The 26,986-nt window shown below is 38.6% G+C and overlaps 1 protein-coding gene across 1 annotated transcript; it reads right to left on the bottom strand.

The window, feature by feature from the left end:
• Positions 1-60: 60 nt before the first annotated feature.
• Positions 61-26,986, bottom strand: impg1b (interphotoreceptor matrix proteoglycan 1b). Its single transcript, XM_084915650.1, has 18 exons — positions 26,021-26,986; positions 21,059-21,274; positions 18,668-18,834; positions 18,530-18,552; positions 18,210-18,244; positions 17,940-17,986; positions 17,691-17,843; positions 16,285-16,343; positions 15,579-15,769; positions 15,074-15,496; positions 12,121-12,767; positions 11,516-11,605; positions 5,440-5,659; positions 4,211-4,421; positions 2,392-2,577; positions 2,095-2,278; positions 1,351-1,434; positions 61-894 (listed from the first exon to the last, which is right to left on the bottom strand). The coding sequence occupies exons 1-18, from the start codon at positions 26,085-26,087 to the stop codon at positions 811-813; spliced, it is 3,087 nt and encodes a 1,028-aa protein (XP_084771776.1). The 5' UTR covers positions 26,088-26,986; the 3' UTR covers positions 61-810.

Here is a 26,986-nt window from a genome sequence, read left to right as displayed (position 1 = left end):
ACAAGACTGCGTAAAGACTTTTACACAGTAGTACATGTGAACTGACTGTAAGAGGAGTATACTGTATGGTGATTTAGGACTCATAAACACAATTGTCTTGATTTTATTTCAAAAACCAAGTTCGTTGACGTCAGGCTTTAAACTCATTCTTTATTCGTTCTTTACATATGATCAAATTACACAGACCTAACACACTCTGAGCTGCCAAAACAAAGAAAAATGTTTTTGTTAATTCAAAAACTTTTTATTCTTTTGTTTTAAATAGAATGTGCAAAAACAAATGTCCTGGTATTAATGGACACATGGTTAGTGGTTAAAAATTGTAAATGGTACAGACGCCAGTATTTTTAAGAATAATGCAGTATGACCAAATACTTTATGCATTCAGTCTCTTTTTGGAACACAGTAATGTTAAAGATGGCATTGCCGTAAACAATATCATAAAGTCTAAACAAAAGATACCACCTTTTGTAAGCAAGGTGGTGGTAAACACCTTGTATTTATGTAAATAATAAATACCTCATTGTGAGGAAAGAAAAACCTTTATCAAGGGTATACAGGAAATGTTCCTACCATTCATTATATAAAATAAATATTAGGTTCCACTTGAACACAACCTAAGTGCACAGCAGTATCCATAGCTCTCTGTCTAACAAGAGACTTTCATCACTATGAACAATTAAACTTGATCACTGCTTTACGATATCTGCACCCATATACAGTTAGACAGCAACATTAGTTATTTTTTTCCTCCCTCCTGTTTCGCACCGTGTTAGTGCGTTGACGGATCTTCAAACGAACAAGGAGTCATCAGAGAACTGAAACTTCGAAACATTCATTATCTGATGCCCTTAAAACATGACACGTTCTGTATTCATTTGACAGTCGCCACGTCTGCAACAGACAAGAGCAAGAATAAAAACGGACTCATTTCAGGTGGAATTATACATGAGAAAATGAAACTGCATCTACAACTTGCTTGCACTGCTTAAATCATAAGGTACATGATAAAAGGCACGCTGCTGAAGTGCTGATTGGCACAATTTTATTTAGAAACTACTCAGAGGTCTAGAATTTATTTTGAAGGCATTAATGCGATAATTGCACAAATGTCAACAGTGATTTGGTTTGTGAGCAAAAAGAAAAATCATTCAAACAGTTGCTTGCTCGGATGGTTTACCTTTTGCAAACATCATATAGCTGTAAAATATTTACAGTTTAAAGTTATTACATTTTCTTATTTTTTAAATTTTATTGAACACCTAAATTGTAACATCAGTGCATATAACTTTAAATGTATTCTACATCTTATAACAGCTCAATTTTACATTGTGCATTTATATTCCTTACCTCATTGTGTGGTATACAGTGATGAAAATCCACCATTTCTGAGACTAATCTTTCTGATCTTGTTGTGTAGAGTTGTCTGGGGATCTGTGTAGGCAGGCAGTAGAAAAGCTCCATATTTACAGTGCGCTTCAATAATGTATTATTAAAACAAAGGCATTTGAACAGGATAAACATATAAAAGGCAAATGAAAGCAAACACTTAACTATTCAAGGGTCTACTCCAGGTGACTGTACCTACAGCAATCAGCACACAGTTCACTGTTAAAACTACACACAGTGGTTGGGTTTTTGTTATGGATCATGCGGTTAACGCTTTCATTTTGTCGATAAAAGCCTTCGAGTGTCTACTGAACATACCAGAGGATGTTCAGTCCCAGTGAATGATTTAATCTGCAGTATATTTTTGACATTGTAATGTAATTCGTCCACCAATCACTCCATTTTCTTTTGCTCACCCAATTGAGGGTCACTGAGCCTATCCCAGCTGTCATGGATTGACATGGTGGCTGCACCCTGAGCAGATTGTCAGTCTATGTAGATATTTTGAAGAAGCAATTTTAAATACAAATGAAAAGTCAGCCTAGATTAAATGCGTGGAAGGACGGAGATCAACCCAAAGTTTGCTCTAAGTTAAAAAATACTAACGTATTTGTTAGAACAGAATTGGTTGGAGTATTTTAGTTATCAGTAGCCGAAGAGCTGAGGTTAGTAGTTTAGTCTTCTGTGCGACGCAGCACAGTGTACCTCGATACTCAGATGTATATTTTCAATGGAGGCAAAATGCTCTTGCTCAGAGTGTTGGGACTGGGAGGAAGCAGAAGTTGACGGGCATGGTAATGTGGACACATGAGTTAAGACACCATCGTCATTCTCAAATACTGGGTTCTCCCTCAGAGTATTCTCAAAGGCATAAGGGGCAAGAGTCTGCCTACAATGTAAAGGAGATTATGAATGCTTTTGAAACAGTAGGCTATACCAGACAAAATTACTAAATAGTCACGTATACAAAAACAAACTACAGAAAATGGGGCTCATACTTACACCAAAGTTACAGCCTTTCTGGTTTTTATGCATTTCTTGTTGATGAATATTAAAACGCCAAGGACGGCGCAAACAAGGCAGAGACTTCCCACAAGGCAGGTTACAATTAGTGACGGGTCTACCGGCACTGACACCAGCTCATTGCAGCGTTCCCCATGGTAGTGCCAATATTTACCCACGGGGCATCTAAAAGAGATGAGAAAAATGCATGTAGTTATGCACAATATTTTAATAAAATCTTAATATATAATAACTGGGTACAGTTATGGCCAAATATGGCCTTTCTTATTTCATCATCAGTTGAGCAAAAAACAAAATCTGTGACGTTTCACTTGGAAGCTGTTACTGCGAACCCAAAATTGGGATTAAAAGAGCTTTCGATTCAAGTGATACATGCCTTACATAGGTTGCAAAAAACAAAACAAGTACAAGAAACAAGAGAGTGGGCAGGAATATAAAAATGTCCAAATCAATGCTTTGGTACGTTCTGAGAACAAAAAGGGCACACTGTTGAGCTTGGCCAATTAAAAAGGCCTGGAAGGCCATGCAAGATAACTGTGTTGGATGATCACTTGGTAAAGAAAACCCCTTAACAACCTCACCCCAAGTCAAAAACACTCTCCAGCAGATGGGCATGTCATTAAACAATCTTCCACAAAGGCACGACTTTATGAGAGCTTCACCACATAGTGAAAACCATTCATCAGCCTCAAGAATAGAAAGGCTATTTTTGCATAGTGAATGGCCTTTCAAAAACCTCGAAAAAAGCCAGAGGACAGATGGAATTCAGATCAACGTGTAACAGAATGATGCAAAGAAAAAAGCACGGAAGCAGACCAGAATGGTTAATGAGGTTCAGCACCTGTGGAACATGCATGGCCATGCGTTCCAGTGGGACTTAGTCACTGAGTGTTTAGTGACGAAGCGACAGGAGAACCTAAAAAAAAGCTGTTTTTTACTGATTATGCCAAATGCAACATAGTTCATTGCATGGTACTTGACATTACAGTGACCTGCGCTGTGAATTCTGACAGTAATTGTCTGCAATACAGTCTATAAAGTTGCAAAAACTTTAAAACTGTATATTTTTTCAAACCCTGGGGTCAAAGAAATTCTGTACTTAAATGTGCCGTTTAATTTCAAATCTATTACTGTGAAATACAGAGCTCATATTATGAAAATTGTGTCGCTGTCCAGATTTGCAGACCTAACTGGAAGTTAGAAAGAAGCACCCTTTGAAGGTAATGACATTTTTCATAGTAGAAAATGAAAAATTTGCTTTCTTTTTCCTGAGACGTGTTCAAAAGAGCTCACTATTGCTTTCAGGTTCCTGTGTCTCAATACATACCTCATGGCATATGTATAAATTTGCATAAACATTAAAAATTCTAAGCTTTCTATTAAAAAGATATGTAGCGTTCTTGATAAATGACTGAATGATCCTTGAAGATAAATTTGTGAACAATTAAAAAAGCCTTTACGAGTTGGATGTCTAACTATAATGATAATTGTTATTAATAAATACACATTTTCATCCTTACTGCACTGCATCTCTTTAAATTGTGTTAAACACAGTTGTAGAATTCAACATTTTTCAGCAAGCAGCTCTCAGGAGATGGATGTCCTTGAGTACACCACAAAGCAACACGTTTACATCAGCCTTACGATTCAGGATAAAGATAAAAAGAAAAGAAAAACAAATGAAAAATAAAATCAGGGATCAAATCCAAACACAGCTAAAAATAAAAAAATAAGGACCTAGTATAAACTTTAAGGTCATTTTGTTTGTGCTTCCTTTCATTTATCAGCTTGTGTGTACCTGCAGGTTGCTCCATGGCCTGGGATTATTTCACACAGGCCTCCGTTCAGGCAGTAGTTTGGCTGCAGGGTGCAAGTGCTCTGACAAGGCAACCCGTCCACTGTGCTGTAGCCTGGATCACACAGACACTCTGCCTCGTTGGTCCAACTGTTTATCACACAGCGTGAAAACTCATTGCAGGCCAGGAACTTGCAGGGGTCTGCCTGGTCAGCTAAAACCAACGGAAACAGGAGAGAGAGGTGAAAGAAATATAGACAGAGGGGTGAGTGTTCACTAGCATTAATGCAGTCGTTCCATGTTTGCAGATTCAGAGGGGAAATAAGAAGGCATGCTGACTGATATGACAAGAGGTGTCTGCTTTCTGTTTCGTGTGCTTTTAATATGGCTCCATGCGATCATGAACTCACAATACAGACTGTTACAGTCTGTGAACAGACAGCAGATAAGCTGTCAACACGAACCTTATGATATTGACAAGCATAATTCACTGCATGTGCAGATTAAGGATTTTTGTTCCCTATGCCTTGCCTGCATATTTTATTCACACAACATGGGAATGAACTGTGTTCATCTTGCCACTAGATATCATTAGATTTCACATTGAAATCAGCTGAATTCTGTGGCCCTCTAGGACAAACAACTCTGGACTGTCAGTTAGCTGTTTACCTCAGTTGTCACATTGTTGGACTCAAACATTTAGTGAATAAACTCTCATATGATATAAGAGGTAATCAAACTGGGAAAGTGTGATTTTTATTAGGACAGTTGAGCCTGACATTAGCTAGCGTAACGTTAGCTTATAACCAGCTCTTGTTGTTTAGCTAGCTTTATGTCAGATGTCTGGAGACAGGAAGGTTGTATTACAAAAGGTAATTGCAAGAATGTCAGAGATAAATAAACAAGTTTATGCATTTTTCATGTGTTTTAGTTCTGACTTAAGTTCAGGAGGTGAGACTTGAGGGTGGGAAGGGGACGGTGTGGAAATGAGAAAAGAGTTTGAGCAACAGTGGTGGAGGAGTAACACATAATGAGAAAGAGGATGGAAATACACATGTAGAGATGTTAAATGGTCATATATAATTTGACCTCTGTCATGGTCAAGGTCATGGGAATACATCAGTTTGTCAGAACACATAATTACACACTAATCAGTGTATACTTATTATTTATTTTCTATTAAATAGAAAGAAGAACCAAATCAGAGCAGTGGACAAGCAAGAACATCTCACCTGGTTCTATTTCCAAGGAGCGACTGTCAATTTCAATATCAAGCCTTTTGGAAGCTGCATTACAGAAGTCTTCAAGCACGCAGTGCACTGCTTCTGTGACATTATAAGGTACGGGCTTGTCCAGTTTCATCCTGCTGTTTACCACAACACTTCCATTCCTGAAGTTAAGGATTTCCAGCTGCTTAAATCCCGTCAAGTTGGACTGCAAATATGGCAAAAGCTGTGGAGAATGAGAGGAAAAGCATATTCATTTCTGAGAAGCTCCTATTTCAGTATTTGATTTAGCAATTCTCTTTCGATGTTTATTTAAAAGGCATTAGTAAAGTTAGTAATCTGTGGGAAAAAAATCCCACAAATGTATTTCTTGATCCAAGAAGAGAAGGGGACTTCTTCACTTTGATTTTTGGGTGTAATTAAATTATGCCAGACACGTGCCACCCTATGTCAACAAAGAGCTGTTCCCTCCTGAGATTAAGTCCCGGGGCAGGAGAAGTATTTAATTCTGCCACTATGATACAACAGCTTTTTCTTCTTCTTCTTTTTTAATTTGCTATTCAGGTCACTTTTTACAGTGTTAATGCTATGAATAGTTCATAATTAAATTTTGATGCAAGCATGAAATCCTGGCATCACTGCTCAGGCTGTGTAATTAGATCCAGAATAAAATTAGGGTTATGTTTATAGGCATTAGTATAAGAACACAAATCATGCTAACTCTAGTCGCAAAACAGCCAGAAAACACAGGGACAAAAAATGATACACTTACAACAAAGCTAACTCAAGTCTATCTATAATATATACTGTACTGTTTAGTGAAAGCTTTTATCTAAAGTGCCTTAAAGTAACACAAAGGCAGACAGTAAATGTTTATTGGATCCAGTATCTGTGCATCACTACAGCCTTACTGTGGTAACACTGCCCCACAAACATAAAGCACAGGAGAAGCATAGTCAAGACTGATTTGAGACGTATCATATCCATTTTTTTAATAATCTGTTACATGCTAGCTGGGAAGAGGCCTCGCTGCTATTCCTACTTGTTTTTTACAACTTTTTCCTTTTAGCTTTTTTTTTTAATGCCATAGAATATAATTAGAAACGAATTACAATGACACAAAAAGGAAAGAAAAAACTACATACAGAAGGCCTGCTTAGCATATTTAGCAGTAACTGCAGGGTCATTCCTATGCTGGTTCTCTTCCTAAGATGTTACATTACCTAACTGACCAACCATGTTGTTGAGCTGTCATTAATTAAGGTAATTAAGGAAAAGGAGGTGAGGAACCCAAGCAGCAACTCAATTAGAAATCCTATCAAAAAAATAAAGTCCATGTAGGTCTGCAGTTGTTGATTTTATTTCTGTTTGGTTTTCTCCTTCATGGTTTCATTGCAGTGGTTACTTTAAGGTTAAGGGGGAAAATAATGGTTTGGGTTCAAATAGAATATTTCACAATGGTAACCAAAAAAAAAACCCGATGACAAACTTCTACACTGAGTAATATTTTCTCTAATTAAAAAGCTCTAAAATCTCAACAGCTGGATTGATTGTCTCAGAAAAACATTATAGTGATGCAAGAACAACGCTATGTTGTTAGGTTGTTCTCCACATTTACATGATATCGACCATCTCCCTCATGATATCGGACTCCCTCAAGGTGGTGTCGGAGAGGCGGATGCTGTCCAAGATAAAGACAATGTTGGATAACACCTCCCACCCACTCCATGACATGCTGGTCAGTCACAGGAGCACGTTCAGTGAGACTGAGATTACCGAAAAGCACCACTGAACGACACAGGAAATCTTTCCTGCCTGTTGCCATCTCCCTGTACAACGCATCCACTTAACACACTGGTTACTGCTACAACTACACGTTTCTTTTCCAGCTATTTATTTATGAGTGACTTATGTATATATATATATATATATATATATATATGTATATATTGTACTATTCTTAGTTAGCGTATTGTCTGTCTTGTCTTAATGTTGGTTTATGTTGGTTTATAATGGAGCACTGTAACAAAAAAAATAATTTCCCCCAGGGATCAATAAAGTATTCTGATTCTGATTCTGATTCTGATACATAATGGAAACATGACAAAGAAGTATGAGAAATATAAAAAAGGGTCACGATCTCTTGAGTTCTACATAAATGTGATGAGTTTATTTACTTCAATTTTGGTATTATCAACAATTCAAAGTGCTTTACACTTTAATTAGAAGTCTTGAGCTACAGCCACCCGCATATGCTCCACGGGGTCCCGTGCTCCCCGGGCTTATATTGTATGGCATGTAATGGGAAAGGGTCCAGTGTTCCAAGGATCTTGCTATATGTCAGTATTTGGACAACGCATGAGAACCATAAAAGCATAATCTATAGTTGCTTATAGTGTATAGCACATGTAAAATGATAATGCTGACCCAAACACCAGAATATTGAACATACAGACCCTGAGAACAAAGGATTCTGGGAGCACAGATAACTGCTATTCCTTTGCCACCTGACACTAGGGGGATTTATATCAGTTAAACTTGTTAAGTTGATGGTAAAAGTGTTAATTTACAAATAAATGCAATAAGGTAACTCATTGGTCCAAATAGCCAACAAAACTCAACAAGCACAAACACATTGGCTTCACTGCGTCTGTGCTGCCTTCTTCTTTTAAAAGGCAGTACACAACACAGCACCTGTCTGGAACTCTATATTTACACAGCCATGTCTTAGCTTTAAGTTAAAGTTAACTTCCCATGCAGACATGTTTAAAATATCCCCGCATAGTCAGACTTTGCAGTCCAGATAAGTGAGAAGCCAATCTTTTGGGACTTCGAACCAATGATTGCAGAGCTGTTTAGGCAGGAAGGAAGTCAACCAGCTCAAGTAATGGGCCTACATCAATGTCCATCGATCTGAACCACTCTCCTTCAAGCCACTCCATGTTCACTACAGATGAGGCAAACATCAAACCACCACAGTGTGCGGGAGAGAGATTACGATGCTTTAGCAGGCCTGGCTGTTGAGAGGGAGATAAGAGGCCTTAAGGAGCTCTGCTCTGATCTGGTTATTTCACTTATCATTGACAAGCAGTTTACTCTCAGCTAGCTCCCTATAGCTAACAGTCTTAGCTAAGGAAGGTGTAGCTACTGGAGGGTCCACCATCCAGAACAAATGGGCCACAGCTTGCAATATAAATACACATTCACACTGTTGTTTGGTCATCCATTTGTCTCAATGCAGAAAATTGTTGAGTTCTAATCGCCCACTTTAGATGACCAACCCAGCTATATTGACTTTCATGCAAGGTCAAAGCTTGTTTCTTTACAAGAATTCTCACTAGAGTCTGTACTGAGACGCTAAAGATACTTTAAATTGCCATGTTATATATATACACTAAACCTTTGCAGGATGCATGGCACAAACTATAATTTCATCAGTCTGACACAATCACATTTGCTTCTCTGAGGTTACACATGTATCTACTGGTTCTTGCTTTGGAAAACCCAAATGAAATATCCCTGCATCTGTGTCAAAAGTCCCAAGAAGTATTTTGCTTCCATAAGTTTTTAATTTTTTTGATTTGCTGTATCAAACTAAGTCCCTCCAACCTCCATATCCAGTTTTATTGGTTGCTTCACAAACCAGTAGGTACAGGAGTAATGGGGGAGTGTGGCAAAAGGTATGAAGGCACTGTAGGCTAATTGTTCATGTATATTTGAACAAAACAAAGAAAACACTGCATCCATTTAAATGGGCTGCATCATATGCATTATTTGACATTTCTTCGTTATTGTTTCAGTGATTTATAACCCCGCCTGGATACACTGGGGCCTGTCTTTATTTAAAAAGCCCATTTAAAGGAAGACTGAAAAATCCTAATGGGTGCTGACAAAATAATATATTAAGTATAGTAAATACTTACCAGTGCAATCATCTGAAAACGACTAAATACATTAATTAACAAGGACAATTGCAGAAACTGGGGTTTGGGCAACCATTAAAGATTGGAGATGGAGTGCTGTTTGTGTTATTGTTTTAGGATTTTTATACATATTTTTTTAATATATATATTTATATATTTTTTTAAATACACATGTTCACATTCCCTATGCCCACTGGCATGACTGCATGCATACAATCCAGTTTGTATTGCTGCTTCTCAATTTGAAGGTCTTTACATAACACAGAACGCAGGGCTCTTCTGAGTGAGCCTAAAAATACCTAGGGGCAAGCATCAAAACTAAACAGAGATGTCAAGTGATGCTTTTTTCTTTGATGCTTGTAGCAGATGCAGGTTTAAAGAGACATCGTCCTCATGTACATACATGCCAGCAGCTAATGTACACTTCTTTTTTGGGGGGGAAATAAAATATATGCAGGTCATACACTCAAATATCCAAATAAAATAACATAACATTGTCCAGTTTGTGATTGGCTTTATTTCATTTCCTCTTGGCCAATAGTAGTACATACATACAGTGTGCCTATTTTGACAGGTACCCATTCAGTATAACTGATGCAAAATGCATGCAGATGTCCATATAAACTTTACTGCCATCACACTAAGCAGATGGAAACCACTAATAGCATAATGTGTGTGGTTCTGGAACTGACTAGAATTACCTAAAGCTTCTTACCTCGGGTCACAACCAATGACTAAGGCAGACCAAGGTCCCATGACTCACACTGCCCTGAGCTAGGTTGCTTTCTAACATATACAAAATTCACAAAGCTATGTGACATCTCTACTATATTTTCTTGGCCCACTTATTTACTATTTACTCAGCCACTCTCTGGGTTAATCTTTAAGGCCCCAAACAAGCAAAAATCACACATACCAATAAATAAATGACAATGCAAAAATAAATGTCAGAGATTGCGGTGAATAGCTAACTGCAGGACACTTTCACTGCATACTGCATTTCCCAGTTTAAAAGATAAAACCTGAAGAAGTATACACTTTACACGTAAATTTAAACTCACAGGCTCACAAATAATAACAAAGCAATGTCAGCTAGTAGCACATTTGCTGTACTTCCCACAAAGCTTGTAAGCACGGATAACTACATAGATGTTTTGCTTTCAGTGTTGTACTTTAAAGAAGTAGGTGCACAGATTTATATGATGATCTGATTTAGCTAAATTAGCACAAAAATGTAGGATCCTTAAGGTTTGCAGGCAACCTTTAAGAGCTGAAATGTGGAGAAACAGCTAGCTAGACTGATTTTATGAGCGGTGATGCGATGCTCTGTTACTTGGTTGGGGTCAGTGACCTCAAGTGGCAAATGGGATATGTTGTGCTAAGATAGCCTGACACAGATTGAGCAATAAAGAAAATCATTACTGTTTTTTATAGAGAAACTTTTGAGAAACCCATGGCCACCCCTCTGTTTGCAGAAACCAGGAGTATGCTGACACTGAGTCAAAGAGAGTCTAGACTTCAGAGTTGTACCAGGAAGCAAGATTAATAGGTAAGATAAGTAAGCTGAGGCCATGCAACAGGAGTTTTTTGTGTCACAATGGTGACTCTCTTTTAGCTTGGCAACATCACCATGGTCAACTATGCTGAACACATAACCTAGACATGAGAAGGTTATTTCTTTTTAACATGATATGCCCCATGACTGGTATCAATTCTCAACTTAGAGAAAACCTGTTGAGCCGTCTGCATGGCGGCACAAAATTTCTCATGCCTGGTTTTGAATTTTACATATTCTACATTTAAAATTTGGGATTTGATGATTCATTAAGCAAAGCACTAGCAAAACAAATTTTCTTCATAGTACATCTTGCTGTAAAAGCAAAACTGCAGTCAAACATTAAGGCGAAACACACAAAGTCAAACCCCCTAAACAGAATCAGACTTACAGATAAAAACTATGCATTGTAGCAGGCTAGCAGGAGAGTCTATAATTTACTACAAGGTTGAAAGTAAAGCTTAAGTTTAAAGCTGAATAATTGAGAACTGTTAGAAATGTTAAGAGATGTCGTGATTTTTTTAGTTACTGCATTTGGAAAAGGTTAGTTAACTTTCTCTGAGGCATTAGAAATATATTGCAGTTCCAATATGGAAAAAAATACCGGTATGGAGGCTAAAGTCGTCTGTCTCCTAGGCCCAGATTTACTGGAAGCTCCAGGGTTTGGCGAATTTCTGGACCCAGAGTGTTGTGTCTGAGTGAAACAGAATCATTTTACCACCTTGGCGATTGTTTAAAGCTTTACCTCACTTTACAAAAATAATGAAAACAACATTTAATAATGAAAAATATAACTTTTTATAATTCATTACAATAACTTTTTGGGATTAAAAGCTGGTGTGAGGATAAGGCTTATTGCACTGTGCTTCCTCACTAATATAGAGCAACAAAACAGAGAGTAAGAAATTCCCAAACCCCATTCCCAAAAAGTTGGAACAATAACCCTTTTAAGGTGTTTTATATAAAAAGTAAACACATTTTTTAAAAACAAATCCTGATTTAAACATTGGATATTTCTCTTCGTGTAGGGTTTAATCGTTTGGCAAATTATTCAGTTGTGCTTTTATTAACACAAAGTGACTTTCAGTGTTTTTGGAAACATGGTTGCACTTTCTGAAACTAAGAGTTTTCATCTCTGGGCTACAAAAGCAAGTATGAGAATGAAACATGGAGAAGCACGATATCAAGCACAAATGCTTGTGTACCTACCAGTTCAAGAAACGTATTCTCCAGTGTCTTATACTCAGGAGAGCTCTTGTTGAACAGGTCATCAGAAAACATCATGTTAGTGACCCTCAAGCTAAAGAAAACCACTAACTCTTTGCTCTTATCCACTGCTGTCATCAGAGGTGTGCTGGCTTGTCTAATGATTGGGGCAGCAGTGGACTCATACGGGCGTTCTTCAGACTCTGAGGCGACTCCACTACCACTTTCCACTTCATGGGGCTTGGACACCAACTCTGTACCATTCTGACTCTGTCCTCCTTTCTTTTGACTGTTTGAACTCTCAGCAATAAGGTCCACTGAGACCGGGGCTACTCCACTGTGCCCTCCACTTGACTCATTGGCATCCTCAGGGGCTTTGCTGCTGTCCACAGGGGATGGCAAAGACTTCACATCTGTTTCTGGTTCAATGCCTTGGACTTTGCCCTCAAGTGATGATGGTGTGGAAACTGGTGCTGCTGTTTCTGTGATAGACATCTCCAAAATTGGGATAGGGTAAGTAGGCAGTGATAGGTCAGTCAAAACCTCAGCATCGGTCATAACTTCTTTAGGCTGGAGGTTTGGAGTTGTTACAGAAAGGTCCTCATCCTTTTGATCTGGATGCTCATCCCCCCCATCAGCTTGTCTGGGTTCTTGAACGTAAAACACAGCAGGAAAAAGAGGAAGAAGATATTTTGCATTTAAATGTACTTGTACACTTATTGTTATGTATGACCATAACTGCAATACAGGCAGAGCCAGGATGATACAAGGAGTGATCAGCATGAGCAATCATAGAATTTGAGTTACATTAGTAACTATAATTTTCTAGGAGAGCTTTTATGTGGAACCATTCATCTACAGCAGTTATTCCCATGTGGATATCTTATCATCTTAAATATCTTATACAAAAAACACTTTAGCAACAGTGCTTATATTTTTTTTTTATTTTGAGTATCTGAAGTTTACCCCAAAAAGCATATTATGTATAATTTTTTGTGGTGTACTTCCACATAAATTTGTTGCACGGAAGACAAAAATAACTAGCTGTCTAGCTGCACCACTTGCAGGCGACTTATGAATCATAGGATGCTGTTTGAGCCAGATCTTGTTATCTCCCTGCTTTGATCATTTGACTGTATGTCTGAGGCCATGCCAGTCACATTTATTTAATACCCTGATCTGCTGCTGTTGCTGTTAGCCAAGTCACTTCAGTCATTTTAATATCACTCCATGTTCCATTTCATTAAACCATAGTTACTTACAACTCTCTCTTTTCTTTTATTGTTGTTTCTTCGTATAATTATTATATTTATTTCATCTTTTAGAACAAGAGTAAAGAAACTGTTATCCTTGCTTAGCCTAACTGTAAGTAGAGAGACTAAAAAGACAAACTATAATGCCAAAATCTCACCAAATTTCTCCACTCATGTGAAAAAGAAAGTTTGCACATCACTCTTACACTCTTACATCTTCCATAGGAATTAGGCTGTAAGTAGCAGCCAGGTGCTGATAATCAAATGCACTTTGTTAGTTGTTCATCAGCAACTTTCACAACCTCTGTAGACCAGATGTTTGCTGGTCTGGTGCATTCAGGTGTGTTTTCAGATAATGCCAAGGAGGAAAGACATTAACAATGATCTTAGAGAAGCAAAAGTTGCTGCCCATTAATATGGGAAGTGTCGTAAGGTAATCTTCAAACAATTTGAAATTCACTATTCTAAAGCGAAAAAGATTATTCCCGAGTAAAAAATATTCAAAAGAGCTGCTGGCAAATTAATCCCAAAGTCAGAGCATGCAATGCTCAGTGAAATTACAAAACAACCCCTAAAAACTGTCTTTCAGACTCCACAGGCCTCAATTAGCATGTTAAATGTTAAAATACATGAAAGCGCAATTAGAAAAAGACTGAACAGATACGGATCCTTAGGAAGGGTTATGAAGAGCTTTGGAAAGATGCATGTGAACAAATCACATTATTGTGAAATAATATCAACTATGATTTTATTTACCAAAATAATCTGGAATCAAATCTGAGGCCATCTGTCTGACATCCAGAGTTTGGCTGAAACTGTGTCATGCAACAGGAAAATGTTCTGAAGCACAGCAGCAAATCTACAACACAATGTCTTCAATGAAAAGAATACAAATTTTACAGTGGCTCAAGGTCCACAACTTAACCTGACTGCATTGCTGTGGCAGGGTTTTAAACATCAGTGAACTTAAGTGGCATTGTAAGTTTTCCTACTCATTCCTCTAAATAATAATACAGCACATGTGTCGTGCATCATTTTATATACACATTTCTCTCAATGCCCGAGGACATGATATATTGAGTCTCTTTGGAAACTCGTCTGGAATTTAAAAATCAAGTTGTTGCTGGTTTAAGTTGGCCTGCACAGCATGAGAATGTAATGACTTGACCACCGGCAGGTTGTTACTTAGTAATGGGTTCTAATATAATGTATCCTCTCAGCATGAAAAATCTCCATGTGCACAACTGAACCACCACATCTAATTGTACTGACATTCCTATTTCCTCTGAAGTATGAATGTTCTGTACAAACAACCGGGAACAACTTTGTCATATATTACTATCTGTATTCTTGTTTCCCTGCCTTTTTCTGTTAATTTTGAAAATTTACTGTAAGCTCCTTTTCCCTACTTTTCTTGCCTGGGTGTCTTTTGTTTTTCGATCCTCACTAATGTTGTTTATGTATCTGAGCTGCCCAGCCCTTAACAGCAGGTCATCCTTCAACAGCTTTACCACCATTAAGAGAAACAAGATATAGAAAACCAATAATGATGGCCATGTTGTTGAGTTGTTCTGAGGTTCTTCCTGTTATCTGTCAATACCTCTTAATGGAATCCCCACTACGCAGACTGGTGGGTTAATCAACAGAGCTTTCACTTCTTGAAACATCCCGCTTTATAAACATTTAACCTGAGGAAGCCTTACCTTTTGTTACCTCCTCCTCTGATTCACCCTCACCTCCTTCTTCATGTTCAGCTGATGGTATTTCCTCCACCTCTGTCTCCGCTTCCTCCACCTGCTCTGTGAGAGTCTCCACTTTTGCTCCTTGTGTAACGGCATCCTCTGCAGCATCGTTTGTGGACTCCTCTTCTACAGCTGCTGATAAAGGATTCTCCATTGTGAAGGCAGAAGTGACTTCTGGGAGGATGTTGGGGATGAAAGGCACAAACGTGTGTGTTTCTGGTTTGACAGTAGAAGCTTCTAATACGGTTTCAGTCACTCCCAAGGTGGGGAAGAAACTTTGGGTGAGAGCGTTGTCCTCTGTTGGTGCCTCTGTGGTGTCATCCTCGGATATTACAGTCTCAACAGGATTCAAGTTGAGCTCAGCAACTGGATAAACTGTGGTTACTGAGAAGGAAGTGTTAAAATACTTCAATGTTGAACACAAACTTAATATCTAATTCAGGTAAACGTGTGATATTTTGCTTACCAGCCTCAAAGCTTAGTGTCTGTATGTCCAGTGGTAGTGATGTCTCCTGCTTTAACGCTTTTACAATGATGTGCTTTAGTTTAGGAGCATTTACGTCTTCCCCTGTGTTTGTGACATAACCCTCAGGTTCCTCATTCAGCTCTGTTTCTCCATTAAAGACCACAGCATACCGTACAGACACATCCTCCAGTCTGCGCAACAAGACAAATCATGTCAGAAAGCCTCACAACACACAGACTCCAGTGGTAATAGTTGTCTGTGAAGGTTCTCAGTCATCCAGGTCATCGTAGTCAAAGGAGCATGCAAAGAAAAGCGTTTGGACTTCTTTAAGTTGCTTGAAGACGTTTCACCTCTCATCCGAGAAGCTTCTTCAGTTCTGAAACTGAACTGAAGAAGCTTCTCGGATGAGAGGTGAAACGTCTTCAAGCAACTTAAAGAAGTCCAGATGCTTTTCTTTGCATGCTCCTTTGACAGTGGTAATAGTTGTTCACTAAGGCAGAAATTTCAGAGTCATAAGCCAAAAGATAAGATGAAACAGAGAAGGAATCGCTTCTCTCGAGACATATGCAATGAAATGTTTCAATAAAATCTATTTTAAGGGAAAACTAAAGAAGGATGTGTTTTTACCGTAATCAATGTTTCCATTTCTATGTTCTTTTTTTTTTCTTTTTTTACGATAAACCGAATTAATCCTCTTTTAACTCACCGAAATCCCAGAACACGTATCTCTTTGAATCCTGGAACTTTTTCAAACACATGAAGCATCTGCAGAAAAAATGAAAAGAGCATTAAAATAATTAAAACAAATGTGAAAGAAATCCTAGAATTTTCTGTTGTTACTGTTAAAAAAAAACTAGAGCAATTTTTAACTTGGGGTTTTTGAATCCAGCTTGGACATTATGGAGTGCATAACTATTGCAATCATGAGGCATATATGGAAGTTTTGTAATGCCCACAGTGAACTTAAGTCAGCATTAATGCAATTTTCTCAATTCACCAGATTTAACATTATTCCAAGATCTTAGGCCCTGAAAGCTACACGAACTAGGTAAACAGCTCCCTGACACTACACTTACTGGAAAATCTGTCCACACTCTTTGCAGCCCCATGCAGAAAAATGCATATTTAGAATGATGCAAAACACATCTGCAGCATTTTTATTTAATGGAATGGGACTTTCATACACTCATACAGCTTCAAACTGTTGCTACAGGATCACCTCATGACTCAATAGCTGCAATAACCACCTTTAGCAGTAATGACTTGAAGTAATCATTCTCTTAAATGACTTTATCAGTCTCTCATATCGTTATTTAGGAATTTTGACTCACTCTTCTTTACAGTATTGCTTCAGTTCATTGATGTTTGTGGGCATTCGTAGATCCTCAGCTCTCTTAAATTGTATTGAGATCTGGACTTCGATGAGGCCATTACAACACCTTGATTCTTTTCTTTTTCAGTCATTCTGTTGATGTTTTGCTACTGTGCTTAGAATCACTCTCCTGTTGCATGACCCAATTTTAGCCAAGCTTTAGCTTTTGGAGAGATAACCTCACATTTAACATTAGAATATGTTTGTTTCTCATCGAACGTGATGCTGCAGATTGTGATAAATATATCTCCACATATCTCATGGAGATGAAGCTTTTGGTGTTTTTTGCTTTGTTAACACACACCTGAATGTTTCAGATGTGCAATCTGTTAGCTGCTACTTACACTCGTAATTCCTGTAGAAGCCGTAAGAGTGTCTTTCGTTTTTCACAGACCTGCCCAAATAAAACATTATTTTTTCGCTGACTGTTACACTTATTTCTTTAACGAAATTCTGCGTTAGTGGCTGTTTGAACTGTGGTGAGAATCTGTCCCGGCCTTCTTAGTCAGAGATAATTAGAACTTACTATTCCAGGCTCACGCTCATTTAGAAGTCTTAAGTCCTGCAGTTACCCTTAAAGCTGTTAAATCAATCAGGGTGTGTGTTAGACCTAACACAAGCTGGCAATCACGAATACCTTGTTACATAACACCACCATTAAGAAGGGCTTTTGTTTTTAATGACAGAATAAGACGATCACAGGAGTAAGATACAGAGGGGGACTTGATGCTTAAACTCACCCTTTGTTTGAGGTCTCGGGCGATGTCATTGTACTGTGCAGTCTCGGGGTTACTGAGCAGTTCGCTGTATGTCGGATCCACGATGGTGATCCTGAACTTAACAATATACTCTTCATTGTTTTCTTTCATCATGCTGGGGTTTATCTCTTTAACCTAGCAAACCAAAATCCACATGGCATTTTTTTACTACTAATTAAAAAACTGAAACTTGACAATGAGTTAATGTTCTAACTGTTATAGTTGACCTACCACATCAGCCTCAGTTGGAAGGAAAATCACAGGCGGAGTCCAGGTGCCTGACGCAATAAAGCAACATATAAGTTAAATCATGATATCTTTATGAATGTTTTATGACGCCCAAAACGACACAACTACTCGCCAACCAGTCGGGAAATGCATATTATTCCCTAGCGACTGTTGGTTGCCAACGGATTGCCAACCAATCTCTCGGCGTGTGGTTGTGGCTTAAGTCAAGTCTGTTTTGCTTCAACCTTAATGGTGTTTATCTGTCAAACTCACATTCACTTCCTGGCTCTGCAGTCCCAGATTCAATTCTGAAAATGGAAGAAAAATACTATTTAAAAAACTTCAGGGATCTTCACCTTCACCATTTTTTTAAAAAAAAATCTGCAACATTCTTCTGTTTGTAATTGAGTGTAAAAATATTTGCTGTTGCAAAAACAACATATATTAAAAAACTGTCAGTCTTTTGGCAATTACTAGGCACTTTACACAGTTACAGAAAAGAAAAGCCTTTCCTTTCTGGAGTGTAGCTGATTCTTTAAAAATGACTCTACGCACAGAAAACACTTTCACATTTCAGAGGGAAGTTTACCTACCCTTCATTTTCCTCAGCTACTCTCTGGAAATTAAAAACAAACACACACACGAAATGATATCAGCTATTACATTACTATTACACCAAGCAAGCACAGAGTACAAATGTACTGTTATGGAAAGTGGACTTCCACACTCACTCTGGCGACCATGTCCAGGTGCTCCTGAGAGCTGCTGAAATTGTGAGCCAAGTCGTCCATGCAGAGGTTTTCATGCTGGCAGGTGTAAACCCAGGCCCTGTACTCTTCTGAGTTTGGCACTCTGTCCAAGAAGATCCGAAAAGCTTCCCAAATTGCTTCCTGACAAACTGAACATAAATCACAATTTTTTAAAGTACTACCAAAAAAGACACCATGTAATCTGATTTAAATCAAAATGACAGAAAAAATAAATAGACAGGAGGTGAAGTCCTGCTAGAAAACAATTACAATATTCAGGCTAAAGAGGCTTGTTGATATTAGTCCTGCCATCGGTTAGTATACAGAGCTAGTCATGATTTACAGGTTACAGTTGGCTTATTATGACCTTTGGGGAGGAATTTCAATGGAGCTTTACATATGAGCACACATACAACAGTACCTTATAAATGTATTCAATCACAAAACAGATTTAATGTGAAATAATAGAGACCGCAACAAACAGTATTATAGCTGTTGTTTCATAAATGTCAAAGTGTATATTCAAAAGTCATTCTGTGCCTGTGACATTTCTGCGAAAATTAAAATTATAAACAGAAAGCTGTCCCGAAGCGACATTATTTTTTATCTGCATCTGCGGCTGAAACAAGCACCATATTGTTCAATAACTTGATGCCTATGGGAAATTTGTTCTCTTATAAAATCATTTCTGTAATGATTTGAGCATCTCCCATACACCAAATTAATCTGCCTCATTTTAAAATCATACGCCACTGCAGCTGTTTTGGGACACTTAAATAACCAATTGCAACGACAAAGGTGGCAATTTTAGCTTATTAAATCACTGATAACCCATCTTTCTTAGACAAGGGATTTTTGCAGTGTAGCTAGACTCTAAAGATTTTTTTTTTAAATATCAAAATCATACCATGGATGAGGGAGTATTCAGTGAGATTCATTAAGATTTAGAGACATAGCACCATTAAATCTATTGTGGCAATGTGGTCTGCGACCAAAGCAATGACGGAACTTAGAACAAACTCTTTTGCAAATAAAAAAAACAATTTGATGTGATTGAAGTGCAGACTTTCAGCTTTAAAATAAGGGGGGAGGCTCCAAGGTAAATTGGCCTGATACGGCCTGTCTTCTTGTTGTTCTATAACAAATAGACACTGAAAAATCATTAGTTTATTTCAAGTATTGAACTTGTATTTGTTAGATGTTCACTGGAACTCTAAATATGAGGTCCAAAGAGTGTTGATGCAAGTGAAGGGGCCCTCATTACAACGAGAAAACAAAATAAACTCTTCAGAGAGATTGCAAAAACTTTACCAGTGGTTCAATCAACAATCTGTTACATTGTTGTTTTTCTTTTTTTGTCTTCCCCCTGTCTCACCATCTCTTCTCCCATCTATTTTTCTTTCTCTTCCTCTCTTTCTTTCATTCTTTCTCCCTGTCCTATCCCCCAGTCATGTCTGTCCCATCTGTAACAACCGAAAATCAAATCAAATAAATACATAATTATAATAAAGGTCAATCAAATGGACCAATATGGCAAGGCCATGATGATCCACTTGGTAAAGTCAATCTGCTTGGCATCTTTCTTGGCCTTCAGACAACAATTCTGATGGCTAAAAAACTCTGCTACATTCTTAAAAAGACTGAATTCGCTGGCCTGCTCTGGACACAGAAGATAGCTAAAGTAGATGATCCCCAAAGTCTTCTCTTGGTTAAGAAAAACTATTTCACAACATCTAACTAAGTCAAGAAACTCTCAACAAGACTGTCATATCAACAGTCAAGAGACTCCTTCATGAATACAGAGGATTTATAACAAGGTGCAAACCACTGGTTACACTCAAGAACAGGAAAGCCAGATTAGCCTTTCATAGTCCTGGAAAAAAAACTCTTTAGACAGACTAAATATAAATATACTTCATCGACTATCTGTCAGAGATGGTGGCACAGGCATCTACAGCTTCCAGTGGAACCGGGTCACTAACATTTATTGATGATGTGAATCCTAGAAGTATCAGGTGAATGTGTGGGACTATGTTTAAAAATTGAGGTAATTTGCTTTTGTTAAAACTCCTGAATTACATGTCAGTCACATATCGATTGCTCTAAAATCCACTGGTTTAAAATCCTATGGACCTAGCTGACTAAACCTTGTCTTTACAAAATGTTTTGATTGGATAAAACATCCAATTTGGTAGCTGTTCATTCAACTGCTAGGACATCTCTGTTTGCCCCTTATTCTAATAGACTAAATATTTCAGGACAGGCTTGTTATACTAATACACTCTGCTGTGATTAGGCACAAAGTAAATGTTTAAAGACTCCATGTACAGTATAAGCTTACACTAAAGTCTAACATTGCTCATTTCATCTCACCTCTGAGTTTGTAATAGGCCCGGTGGCTGCCGATGACTGCTTTCACACTCTCCTGGGGACACACTTTGACACCCGTAGTGAAGATCGTTGACCTCTTTCCCCGATGTCCACCCTGCTCTGCTCTGACATTGGTTGCATGTGGGATTGGCCTGGAAGCTTCCAGAAAGTGTCGGTACTTTACATCCCTGAGTCCAGAAAAACTGTGGTCGTGAAGGTCTGCAAGAGTCACAACGAAGAAGTTATTAAGTCAGGCAGAACGTTTTTACTCGCAACATGAATAATCGAACACTTTATGATAAGTGGATGTAATTCTATTGACTGTCAGGTTGGTGTGAGATTTCTCCCGCAGCAGTACAAGTGTTTGTGTGGATGGCTGGGATAATTAACAACTGATGGGTGACAAAACAAAGGTAAAATTGCACTCCATGTACTAAATGCTCCAAAGTGAGTCACATATTGTGCGTAAATTAGGCTGAATGGTTTGCATTAAACAGCAACGTGTTTCTTTGTTATTTGCATTTTTAACAGGTTCATTATTTCTTGCTGATGGGAATCCAACTAATCTGGGATAAGTGTATATTTGTTTTTTGAATTAGCCATCAATTTCCTGTTTAATATCACAATGAATTACAGACCTTGCTAAACAGGTTTGTCAGTCTTCACTAGTGTTACAGGATAAAATCTAAATATTTTCTGCTTCTAAAAAGTGAAGTCAAAGCACAAATGCCTTCAAAAGACTTCTGGTTCCATAGAAGTCATGACCTCAGTGCTGAGGTCATATTGAATTGAACATTGGGCTCATCTTGTAAATTATGATCATTTATCAATTATCAGTTTTATTCAATTATCATCATCATGTGATCAAGAGTCAGATAAGTGGATTATTCAGGATATGTTTAGTGACTAACAGCTTGTCCATCACATGTCAGTAGCCAATGAGTATGCAGCTTCACAGTCGCAGCAGCAATGGCAAAAACGCTGAGGCTTCATGATGGGACTTCATGGGATTTTTTTATACCGTCTATGTTGATAATGCTCCAGCTTTATATAATCTCATTCCAAATATCGTCTCATCCAGGTTTAAAAAATTAAAAATAAGACCGAGACAGCCAAAATATATTTCACATGAAGAATTCCACATTTTAAAAGGTGGCTCACAAAAAAATCCATCCAGATTTAAGGAAACGCAATCCTGAAATGCTCTCATGCCCTTTCAAATAACCCTTATTAATCTTGTCACTATCACCAGAGAGAATTTAATTTGACAGGTATTTTATCCAGCAAGGTGCCATCTGGTATGTTAACTGCTGCTTGCTTTACCGCTGCTTTTAAAGAGCATTTGTAGTGAAAAGGAAATCACACATAGAGTACATGTATTTTAGGACTGTCTAATCCAAAGACAGCCTCTGTGTGTGATTTAATTATTTTTTAAAGGCGCAAAGACTGATTCAAGCTTGTAAGTTTACTTCAATATGAAGACATCCAGAGACTAAATCTTAGAGGTGCTTGTTTGTGACTGGAAAAATGCAGAGACATATGGAGAAAGTCTTTCTAAGTTGAATTGACCTTGTGCAGCTTAACCCACGTTACGTCACTGAGACTGGTGAGTGGCTAAAAGAGTAAGCAATGAGATCGTGCTGGGCCACATCCAAGTATGAATGAGCAGAAATGCGTGCGTGTGGATTACTGTCGAATAAGGGTGTGCATGTATAGCAAACCTTAAAGAGATTAAATTTAGCTACAGTGGTTAGAAAAGAACAATTCTGCAAATGAAGGCATTGAAGAAATGACACAGATTCCCCTGTTTCCATGAATTATACCGCTGAGATGCTGCACAGAGGATGAGAGCTGCTCTAATTTTCTGATCAGTTTAATTAAATAATCTTTACGAGCTTCAGTGACACTGGTGAATTACAGGAAGGTAATTGTGCGCCATTTCAAAAGCTAGTGTGCCAGTCAGTCTCTCCAACACAGTTACCCCATTGAATAAAGCTATTTTAGAAGAAAGCAATCATTGTCGTGCCAGGTAGCAAACCTTTGAGGACTTCTTAAGAGAATAAGCTGGGAATTATGAGCCCCAAAACAGAGTCTGGAGGTCATTGAACCCAAACAGAAAACTGTGCCTTTTCAGGATTAGGATAGAGAATGAAGAATACGGACAAATAGAAATAGGGAGTGTGTAATTACTGGTGCAATTGTATTCGACTCAGAGCTTTTAGCTGAAGCTGGTACATTTCTGGGGAGATACAGAGAGTGGGCTATCTCAGTACTTAAATTTTGCATATCTATAAAAGCAAACAGAGCTGTTTTGCATGTTGCACCAGTGCATTGTGAATCACAAACATTGTCATACGTGACAGTTTCAAGAAGTGATTTTAAACATTTGCAGTGAGTGGACAGTGTACTTGAATTACTGTTATTGTGCAATATTATAAATGATTTTTATTGCAAAGCTGTTACATTGATAGAATATGTGTTGCAATCAAGCAGCTGGCAATGCTTGTGTACACTCTATCTTTGTCCACCGTATTAATTTATGTTAACTTCATTTAATTAATACCTTGGACTGTACAAAAAAGATGGATGCAGTGTCACTATCTGCATCTTAGTTCTGCCACCTTATAAAAATACGTTTCTACTGTCTCATCAATTCCTCACTTGTCATGTCTTCTTTGAAATAACTCAGACAGTGACAGGCCAATGCTTCAGTTGAAGGTGGAAATCCAGGTGACATCACTGTGGCTGTGTCCATCTTTTATAACATAGTCCCAGACTGAGTCCTAGTTTCAGTCTCATAACCTTTTTGGAAGTCATACAGTAGGTTGGTGGCGATTGTTTCCATAGGGTCTCCTATTTAGGTTTTGCACACATGTGACCGCTAATCGGGTGACATTAACTTGACCACCGGTTGGGACACGTGACAATCACTGTAGGATCGAGTGAATAAGGTGCACCACACACAGGCCTAGGGACCAGTCCACAACCATCAGTCATGAGGGGAAAATGATTAATCACTGACTGGTTGCTGGACGGTCACTGTTCCAGTCACACAGATGTAGAGACCAATCGGTGACTGCCTGGCAACAATCTGTCACTAGGGAAAAATTTCCAAAACCAGCTGATATAAACCTCCTTGTGACTGGTCACTAGCTTATTGCTGCGGCCGCAGTTTGAGTGTAAGCGACAGACATTGCAAACACTGTCTGGGTGGTCTTTGGGCTGCAGTAAGAAGTGCAACACAAACCAGAAAAGGTGATGCTTTGGTTTCTTGTATATTGCCACAAATGACTGTATCTTCGTCTGCAAATTCTTGCTAACAACTAGCCTTCAAAGTAAAAGTTGTGGCTTAGTGCTATAGCCCAGCGGTCCCCAACCTTTTTTGCTCCACGGACCGGTTTATGCCCGACAATATTTTCACGGACCGGCCTTTAAGGTGTCGCAGATAAATACAACAAAATAAAACTAGTACCGGTACCGAAAAAAAGAAGATTTATTCATAACACACGTGAAAAGACCCAGGAAAACCGAGTTAACGATAAAAACGATAACAAACTAATGCTGAAAAGCGATAAAAACCCTGAAAACCATACATTTCACACCTGAGCCTCAACTCTCGCGGCTCGGTACCAAACGACTCACGGACGGGTACCGGTCTGAGGCCCAGGGGTTGGGGACCGCTGCTGTAGCCAACATGTTTCAAAGGGTGCCATTTTTACTTTGAAGGCTAGTTGTTACAGAGCATGAAAGAGCAACTACACAAAACCGTACCAGTCTTCTAGCAACTAAAGCAACCACTATGAGTGTTTTGATGCTGCACCTTCTTTGGAACCCATTTCTCCTGGTGAGTGTCAGAAACCTCCAAGAACACATTTCCCCAGTAAGAAGTGGTTGTATCACGTGCAATATGCTAAACAGCGCTTGAGCACTGTGCACATGACATCACATGAGAAACCTCATTATGCTTGATGTTATTTCTATGTAAAAACTTGGAAGTTATAAAGAAGCCTTATTTAGACAGATGTTCATTACTTTGCATTTGTCAATATGTTGCATGTGTAACTCCACTACATAAATAAAACCCTTTGAAATGAGCAGTACTCTTTAATCCAAATGTAGCATAAGACCAAGAAAATGCAATGAATGCTTAGCATTGTAACCTGTAGCTTTATGAGGAACGTAGCCTCCAGTTTAGAGACTGTCAGGCAGACTGATTGAACAAAATAGTTTCCAAACATTTCAGCAAGTTAAGCTGCCAAATCGTTTTTTTCCTAAGATTCATAGCATAACATTTGAATTGGTTTTGCTTGAAGCCTCATTTGCACATGCACAGACACGAGGGCCTAGGCAAAAGGAGGGAGTGTTGGCACGGGCCTTAATGCCCAGTGCATCCGCAAAAAGGCCCCACAGCAGAATTACAAGCCAGAAAAGATTAGCGTCCTGCGACACTGGGAACAGAATGGCTTTTGTTTCCTTCAGGATAATGAGCTCACCCGGGCACATCACACTGAACAAGACAACCAGTGCCGATGAAAATGTTATCCCTGTTGAAATTTCGCTATCTTTCTCAGTGAACACCTATTAGATGTCACGACCAGTTTAATTCACACTGAATATTCATGACCTTAAGAGTGGTTCGCTATCTGCTTGACATTTGCTTGACATCTAAAAATCAAAGATCTTTCCGAGGGTGAACTGGCATTTTGTAGCCTGCCGGGAGAGTAATTTAGGTAACAGAGTCTCATGCACATAAAACAGAAATACCCTGTTGCTCCTCTAAATTTCACCACTAAATTTGCTAAAAAAAAAACCAAACTTGCAGGTAGATCTTTGCATTAAAGGATAATTTGTCACTGGCCAAACTTAAAGGAATGCGAACAGTCACTTTTATTTTCTAAATTTTAGTAAGCTATCAATCAGATGCATCTTAAAGAAAGTTTCTTCATTCTACAATATGATTCTTACCTTTGATTTGACTTGCTTGGAGGGTAAACAGACACAAAGTTAAGAATAGTCCCGACTTCAAAAGCATGATGGGCTAAAGTGTAAAGTTATCATTTGTAAAGTGACTGTGGCAAAAAGCAATAAAATCCAGAATCTCCTTATCTCGAGTCCTTTAGCAGAATGTATAAAAGTCTCCTCATCAGTGCATAGGAGTTCTTGGCAGGCACCAAAACTCAGCTTCTGCAATCGTTAGTTCCTGGATGCTGTAGGATCCCAGTACACTGCAGAGGTGATTGCATGAATGGACGAGCAGTGGGAGCAAGGGAGGAAGGAGAGGCAAAGGAAGAGAATCTGGGAATAGATGATATTTTGGCTCAGGAGTTTCCTTCCATGCTGTCAGTGTAACAACAGTTACAAGGTTAAAAAAGCAGGCTCTGCTTTGAGCGTAATCTCTTTACCTTCTTCTTGCTGCTTGTAATCCTCGAGGGGGCCACGTGGCTCCCTGGCCTCATCCTGTTAGTCACCTTCTGGACCCTCGTCTGTCAGCTGAACAAAAGTGGGGATCTGCCAACCAGCTGAGACCAGATAACTACTGCCCGCAATTGCTAGGGCTTGATCACTCACGACCAGCCTCTTTGTGTTTTTGTCTGCCTCTATGTGCAACTGTAAAGCTGCCCAACTCTTCTTCGTCCTATAGATGTCAAGAGAGGTCAGCAGTTTGTTTCTGTCCTACACACCAAGCTACCAGACAAACAACATGCTTTGTTGTTGTTCTCGCTGCACAGGCATGTTGAGCCTCTAAGACTCTTTCCTCTAGGTCCTGAAGAAGAACATTACTGACCTTCCTTCCCATTACCAGTTCGGTAATTTACTTGAGAGCATTTTCCTATGGTGTGTTTTTGTTCTTTGATTGTTATCTGTGACTAGTTCTTCTTGCGTCCAATCCCATGATGCTGTGACACTAACAGCTATGAAATAAGCAGCATC

The sequence above is a fragment of the Perissodus microlepis genome, chromosome 19, assembly GCF_051167445.1.
Source record: "Perissodus microlepis isolate ML-2025 ecotype Zambia chromosome 19, ASM5116744v1, whole genome shotgun sequence".
Lineage (NCBI taxonomy): Eukaryota > Metazoa > Chordata > Actinopteri > Cichliformes > Cichlidae > Perissodus > Perissodus microlepis.
The sequence above is the reverse complement of the archived record's forward strand: the minus strand, read 5'-3'. Positions and strand labels throughout refer to the sequence as shown.